The sequence below is a fragment of the Abrus precatorius genome, unplaced genomic scaffold (assembly GCF_003935025.1).
Source record: "Abrus precatorius isolate BTA unplaced genomic scaffold, Abrus_2018 Scaffold2, whole genome shotgun sequence".
Taxonomy (NCBI): domain Eukaryota; kingdom Viridiplantae; phylum Streptophyta; class Magnoliopsida; order Fabales; family Fabaceae; genus Abrus; species Abrus precatorius.
This window is the reverse complement of record NW_020874362.1, coordinates 27,680,985-27,689,201: the sequence shown is the minus strand read 5'-3', so window position 1 is coordinate 27,689,201 and position 8,217 is coordinate 27,680,985. Positions and strand designations below refer to the sequence as shown.

The 8,217-nt window shown below is 29.9% G+C and overlaps 1 protein-coding gene across 1 annotated transcript; it reads right to left on the bottom strand.

The window, feature by feature from the left end:
* Positions 1–251: 251 nt before the first annotated feature.
* On the bottom strand, positions 252–1,793 carry LOC113859245 (transcription factor RAX2-like). The gene is made up of 3 exons (XM_027492055.1): positions 1,658–1,793; positions 1,382–1,511; positions 252–933 (listed from the first exon to the last, which is right to left on the bottom strand). Exons 1-3 carry the CDS (start codon positions 1,791–1,793, stop codon positions 252–254), a joined length of 948 nt encoding a protein of 315 aa, XP_027347856.1.
* Between the last annotated feature and the right edge of the window lie 6,424 nt (positions 1,794–8,217).

The window sequence follows — 8,217 nt, the reverse complement described above, 5'->3', positions numbered from 1 at the left end:
TTCCCATTGGAGGTTGCATTTGCACGGAGAGGATATCATGCTTACAAAGATCTAACATCATGGTCGTCATCGTCACCACTTCCAAGAAGATATGCACAAAATATGAAGAAACTTTACCATGTACTGTCAAAACAAGAAGTGTTTCATTTCATCAAAGAACACAGAACCCCAGATATCTCATCAAAGTCTTCAAACTTTATGAATCTTTTCCCTCATCATATCCTCTACATGTAGTTAGCCATCAGTTGCAGTCAGTAGTAGTAGTAGTACATGCCCTTCTCCCTTGTCTTGTTTTCATCAAGATTATTAAAGCTGCTACTACTAATCAATTGCTTGATATCCTCCAGATCACAATCCAACGGTGTTAAATTGTGGTCAAAGCACCCTCCAACACCCAACTTTTCTCCATATTGGTTAACATTTTCACCGCCATCATTAATGCTATTGTAACTAAGCATAAAGTTATTGTCATTATAGCTCTGATAACCCATTTCTTCTTGCTTGATTTCTCTTCCTTGAGTGCAGCTACCATCAGAGGAACTGCAACTTCCTTCACTTCCAAACATGAGCATGTTGTCTCTAATAGGGTAGTAACATTGCATGGGACTAATACTAACCATGGACTCTTGGTTTTGGTAAAAGGGGAGAGAACCCGAGGTGGTTGTGCAGCTTGTGCTAGCATAGTTACTTGAAGGGAGTGAAAGGGGTTCAATACATGAGAAAGATGAGGTTGTTATTGGGCAGTAATCTCCATAGAGTTGGTGAGAAGGAGAGAGTGGGGGGTTTTGAAGGGAAGAAGATGGAAATTGAGGTTGTTTACTGTGATGAGATAGAGGAAGCAAACCCATGAGCTTTTTCTTTAACTTAGTGTTCCAATAATTCTTGATATCATTGTCAGTCCTGCCTGGCAACTGAGCAGCTATAATTGACCACCTGTTCATAAATATGAATAAGTAAGATAGTTAAGTTTTCCACCCATGAAGTTACTCTCTCAATCTCTTAATTTAAAAGTAGTGGATGCTGGTGTTTTGGATCTAAACTTGGCATGCATGTGGAAATGCTATCTTTGTGTAGGTAGATTCTAAACGACAATCAAGGTTCTTAAAAGGAGAAAAAGAAAAGAAAATAAAAACTAGGTATTTCCCTTTGTTTCTCTCCTTTCTTTTTTATTTTACCTCTTTTAGACATATGCCTCGATGGAGACTTTATAGTGTTTCATTAGAGCATGTAGTTGATGGTGATTAAAGGGAGAAAAAAAGAAAGGAGAAAAGATACCATATAAACATTATGGATTTAAGTCTTTAATTTCAGATTAGGTTGGGTAGAAAATGCGAAAAAAAATCTATAACCAGCACTATAGTGGTAGCGAGTACCAGTATACCTGCTTCCAATATTAACATAGAGGCTGCAAATTATTCTGTCTTCCTCATCAGAGAAATCTCCATGCTTAATGTTGGGCCTGAGATAGTTGAGCCATCTCAATCTGCAACTTTTCCCACATCTCTTGAGACCTGAACATGCATATATCCAGAATCAAATTAAATCTTATTACAAAGAGAGAGTGTACGCATATGAGATTTAATTTAAAAAATACACAAGGTTCAATTTCAGCTTCGCAAATTGAAGCATTTCTCATAAAATCACAGTTTGAGCTAACCAGCTTTTTGAGGAAGAGCAATCCAATTCCCTCCAGTTCCATGCTTGTCTATGTACTCCTTCAGCTTTGAGTCTTCTTCTGGCGACCATGGCCCTTTCTTAACACTTGCTTTGTCACAACAAGGAGCTCTTCCCATCTCTTTCTCTCCGTGTTTCAAGCAATCTCAATCTTTCTTTGAGGATTCAAACACTCACTTTCTTATCTAAGTGAAATTTTGGTGGGTAGTGCTTGTGCCTTATAAATAAGAGACCTTGGTTTTGGACAGTTAAATATATTATTATTTTATGATTTCACAGAGAGAGAGAGATGTACACAAGTCAAATGAAAGCAAGGGCAGAACATTATATACATACGATTTGATTCAAATTTCCACGCACTGTTAGTAATTAATTAATAATTAATATATAAGAAGGGTACTCAGGGTCAGAGAGAGGTTTCTAATCTTCCACGTTGAAGACCTGGCCAAGCCATATGAAATCTCACTCATTCTCTTCTTCCCCTTCTCAAAGAGAAAGCATCCAATGTTTGAAATACAGAAAGAAAGACAACACAACAGGACTACGAATTGATGGGTACAGCTACCAGAATTGTGACACTTTCCAAACACTAGGACCAAAGTGACGATTGGCCTAGTTTTCTTCTGCTTACTTTTTTATTTAATTATTGTTATTATTATTTGGTAATGAATGCACATTATGCATTGACACTTTGCAAAAAGTAAAAAGCCAGGTGTATTTTAGGTAAAGACATGCAAACAAATTGAAAACAATTACTTAAAATATTAAATCTTGTTCACTAAATCCTTATCTGACTGGAAGATGCGTTGGATAAGGGCACACCAGATTTTCTTAAAATTAATGGTTTTAACTGTGCAGTATTGTATCAGCGTGAGCTGGTTAGAATAGAAAGAGATCTTTTAAAAGGATATAATTTTGAGTTTGATTTTAAGATTTATGTATACCAAAAGAGCAATGTTGAGTGAAATTCTAGTGTTATAATGCCTGTATGCGTTTGTGACCTATTGAATGCGAAGAAATATACACTAAAATAAATTATGTATTATTTTTTAAAATTACAAATATTTTTTACAGAATTAGTCTTACTTGTGTTATGTTAATAAAGTCTTATATTAATAGATTAACAAACATATCAAAAGGATATATGAATAAATTGAGTCTTAATTTAATTTGTTGAAAGCAATTTTAGATATATAAGTCACTTAAGTTTTTAGTTTAAGTTGAATCACTTCCTCTCTTTCTTCTACTGAGTATATAAACTACAATTTTAATATAGTATCAAAGTTTAAATAAAATTAAAAATTTTCATTATTATTTTTTTAAAAAATCAAACAAAAAAAACCTATGGCAAAAAAATTCAAAATAAAAGACCACAAGCTCTAAACAATAAAAAAAAAAAACACGAGGCAAAAGTTTAGACTTAAAAAAAAAATACAAGTTACAATTAGGTCAAAATTAATTACATTTGAAGAAGAATATTAAAATAACAAAGTCACACGTTAATGATTTTGAGATATTTTAGATAAGTACGTCCTTTAAAACTTAAATTAAGTTCACATTGAAAATTATAATAATTTAAATCATGACTATTTATATTACGGTGGAGCTAACTTTCTCAATGAGAATTTCTTTATATATAACTCAAAAATTGTATATATGACTTTCTTGCTATGCATCTTATCAGCATCTTCTACTCTACACTTCTAATGTAATATTAAATAGATTCATCTGTATTAGAAACCTTCCAATAATTATCTAAGGCGGAGTATTTTATAACTAGGATATATTAATTTCTTATACCATTTGAGTAGAAAAGGTTTAAATATAATTTAAAGGGGTAATTCCACACATAATAAAATTTATAAATAGATTAAATTAAATGTAAAATCATAATACAATGTTAATTTATCATTTTAAAATATGAAATCAAAATAAAATATTAGATTAAATAAAATTTTCAACTGATAATATTTTTCAATTACACCTGACATATTGCAAATAAAATTCTTAAAAATAGTAAAAAATTTGGTAAATAAAATAAAATTCTAAAATTTTATGAAAACTAGAAAATTCCCAAGTAATAAAATAATTTATAAATATAATTCCCATTCTTCATTAATATATACTGTACATCACTTGGTGTATAAAGCCAGTGAACAATAAATATTTAAAATACAAAGATTTGTGTGACAACAGAGTTTATTATTGATTGGTTTAGTAGTATGCGCAACCGCTGCATTGTGTATATGGCAAAACTTCTCCCTATGAAATTGGAAAAGAAAAAAAAAATGGAATTCAGCACGGCAATGCCTGTATTTATTGGAATTTCGTGATTCAAAAGTTTATTATGTTCAAATAGTATTTTATAGACGTCTAATTTACTAAATTAAATGATTTGATACTACTAATTTATTTTCTAAACAATAAATAGTTATTGTTTCTGCTATTACACTCTTTCATGCAGTGGTAACTGTTGAGCTTCTAACATGATGTACTCTTGCATGATTGGTGATAAATGTCATGCACGAGTATGATCATAACGTTTCACATTTGAAGGGGCCCAATGGATCAGATTCTTTGGCATTGGATTAATTTGATAAGGAGTTTGGGATTGACTAATCAACACAATGGTAGCTTGTACAGGTCATATTCATACATAGCTAGCCATTGTCACCAGCAATTTATTGTGAAAATTAGGCAAAACAATTCTCAGATATTTGTTCTGCCACATTGTAACATTCCTAGAGTGCCTCGCGGTGCTTGGCGACACAGGAATAGAGACCTAAGGACACTCAGGAAAGACCCTACTTCGATTTCGTAGATTATGAGATTTGCCTCATATTCATGAGCCTACACTCACTACTATGTAGTGATCAACGCATATAAGCTGTGTTTTAAAATTTTAAAATAATTCTATCTTAAAACATTTTTATTTACATGATAGTACATTTTTATCTACGATATAGTCTAAATATCATAAATTATTTTGTTTTAGTTCTTATAATTATCATAATTTTTTCATTTGGTCCTAAAAAATTAGAAGACTAAATAGGACCATTTTAGAAAATCAAATAAAAAAATGATATTTAAATGAATTTAATGAGAAAAAATTATTTTTTTATGAATTAAGAATTATTATATATAAATATAAATATAAATTATATATATATATATAGTGAAATTTTGAGAGATTAAAATTTTAGTTAAGCTTAATTATAAGTTATTGCTAAAGAGTGCGTCTAAAGATATGTAAAGAAGAAATTTTGTTAACTGTTTTATTAAAGCATATAATTTAGTAATTAAGAATGAAAATGATTAAATAACAATATTTGTATTTAATATTTTCAAAGTGAAATTTTCAGTATTTAAGTAATTAATAAAAATAATAATTACTTTCCACGTTAACAAATAATAACGTACATGGTGCACAGATAATATATCTATAATACTCTTAAAAAATATATCTCTAAATAGAAAATATTATTAGATACTGTCATTAACCAAAACGATTTTTGTATCAATAAAAACAGAAGTCCCCCTCACGTCATTGGAAAAGGTTAAGTGAATCAGTTCCATGAATATACTATGGTTTTTTTCATTCTGATTTTTAACGAATTATTTTATCATTTTTCCATTTTTAAAGACACGCATGAAAATAAAAATGTAATAATAATAATAATAATAATAATAATAATATGTTTTACAAATAATATAGCCTTTAAATACAACATATTATCAAGGAAGTGGCAATTTTTATGAAATTGATCTGTTTTAACAGAGATAAAAGGTCTCTTCCCACATTATTTGGAAAGGATTACGAGGAATCAGTATGGTAGTGTCTTTCTTTTTTAATCTTTCTAAGCGATAATTCATCATTTATACCCTCGAAGGTTGACAAGTCACGATCTTTGATTTTCATATCAAATAAATACTGTTGCAGTGGAACTATTGTTTAATTTATGTAATTAATGAACTCAATTGTGTCATTGCTAACGTATTGTAACAGTTATAGCGGCCATGGAGTTTTCTGCATGTCCTTGATTATCATGGAATATTGGAAATTGATAAGATCATGTATCACCTAAATAATAAATATGCTGGATGCATGTAAAGATATGTGTTTGTATACTACAGTGCGAAAAATTTTCGCTTGAATTTGCAGCTGATTGATCATGTGCCTACAAATAGTTGGATAAACTGAGGAACAAATAAATCAGCATAGAAAAAAGAACAAAATAAAACAAAGCCTTTTAACGAAATTCATTTCCCGTTCTCTTCGTAGGTAATAATTTTTGTACAATTAATAAATTCGTACCGATTAGTATTTTCTTTACTTTATCAATGTTAACAATGTCGGTTGGAAGTTAAAAATTTTTAAAAAAAGGAAGAAGATTGTCTAAAAGTAATGGAGATACACTAATTTTTTAAAGAACATTTTTGTTGGGTTGCATGGCTGCTTTTTGTCAATTGATTTTACCTAAATCATTGAATGTAGACGAGGAAAGTGTCGTGGTGGCTGCCATAAAGAAAACTTATTTAAATGAATTAAAGCAAAATCATAATCTCAGTTGGCAGGCAGGGATCTAGGAAGATATATGCCTGCTCTAAAGTTGGTAATTAGCTAACTTATCTACATATAATGCCTGCATTTTGTTCTCATTTCTAGCTATATTTATCACTTTATATAGTGCTTCTTCACAGTAACAATAATCGTTGACTCCTAATAATTATAAGACAATCATTATTTAATATCAAGAAATTAAATAAAACTTCATGTCTAAATATAATCATCCTGAATAAAAAATTCATAATCAACCTGCATAAAGTCAATCCATCTGCTTCCACCCACCAAATCTTTTCTTTTCTTTCCTTTTTTTTAAAATTTTAATTGCATCTTTTATTTAATTACTGTTGCTCGGATAATATACTCAAAATTTCTTGCTTTCAAACTGAATAGCTAGATTTATTCAGGATAACATAAAAGGCATGTCTATGAGGTTTAGGGGCTATGTATGAACTGGATTAAATCTCTTGCTTCTGTACCCAAAATATTTCAGTGGTCGTATATATGATATAATCTGATGCTGTACAAAGTTGTGACAATTACCAGTTCAAAAGCAGCGGCATAATATGGTGACAGGATATGGGGCAAGAGTAGGGTATAAATATTTTGTAATATACACATATATCTCTAGGTCTTGAAATTAAATACGGTAGCATCAAACCAGGTTATGTTTCCATTTCATTGGATGCATATCACGATGCTGAAAAGAAGCTGAGTTGACTGAATTCTAAAATTTTTAATATCTAGCTTTAAATATTAAAAATTGGCCCAAGAGCATGTGTTTTAATTGTGCCAATGAATGGTCAGAAACTGAAATAATGTTATTATCAAATTACCAATAATTTTATGTTCAGTTATGAACTTCTGTTTTTTAATGTTCTCTCATGTCCATAAATACGTCTAACAATTAAAATGAAAAATGAATCATATATACACCCATTAATTGGTGTAGACACGAACAAGCATGCTCGGATGGACCCTATATCCATTTCCACATTAACAAAAATTTAATACGTAAGAACCATAATTTGACATCAAAAGAAAAGACGGGGATTATTTTGTTCATATTTCCTCCAACTGTTCCTGTCAAGCAAAATCTCTTTCCTTTGTCTTTTTCCCTATCCCCGTGAACTTCAAATAATGGACCACATCTCACGATTCAACGTATGGACAAACATATGAATTTTTTTAATCCAAAAAGTAATTAATCATTCATCACATTCATAATCAAATTAAGAGGACAGGTGTCATAGTCCTGCATAATTGACTCTGAAACAGCAAATGAACTTTCCCCTTTTTTCAACGGTTGGCAAAGTAAACTGGAAAATTTGTGTAGGCTGTGATGATCGACTTGCATCAGTGTAATATTGATATTCAGTCATTTATTAAATTTACTAAAATGATAATGAAGTTAAGCAGCGTAGCCTTGTTATTTCTATACCCTTTTGTTTGCACTTGTAACCCGTGGCCCAATTTTAAAATCCCCTTCTAGTTGGTGCTGATCTATATAATATTATATTATATATAAAAAGAAAATAAAATAAGAAGTTATAATCATGTAAAATGTCAAACGTGTAGAATTTTTCTTTATTGAGGTAAAACAGGGATTCAATAACCTTGTAAAAATAAAAAATTTAAGTAATAAATCAAATAAAAGTAATTTATATATTTTTTAGGGATTTTTTATTCAACTTCTTTAAAATTTGAGAAAATAAATTAATTTTAACTTATAAAAAATTATTGATTTTTATATTAATTTTTTTTTATAAAAACACTTTATTGTTATTGAACGTGTGTAGATATTCAATATAATCTATGACTATCATAACACATCTTTAACATATACAACATATAACACACATGCTTAAATTATAGATCATAATAACGAACAAGAATAAAGAGGTAACACGTATCATATGATCATTATGGGTTGAACTCAGTAGGATAAATGTTTAAGCGAAATTATAGAAAGAGGCATG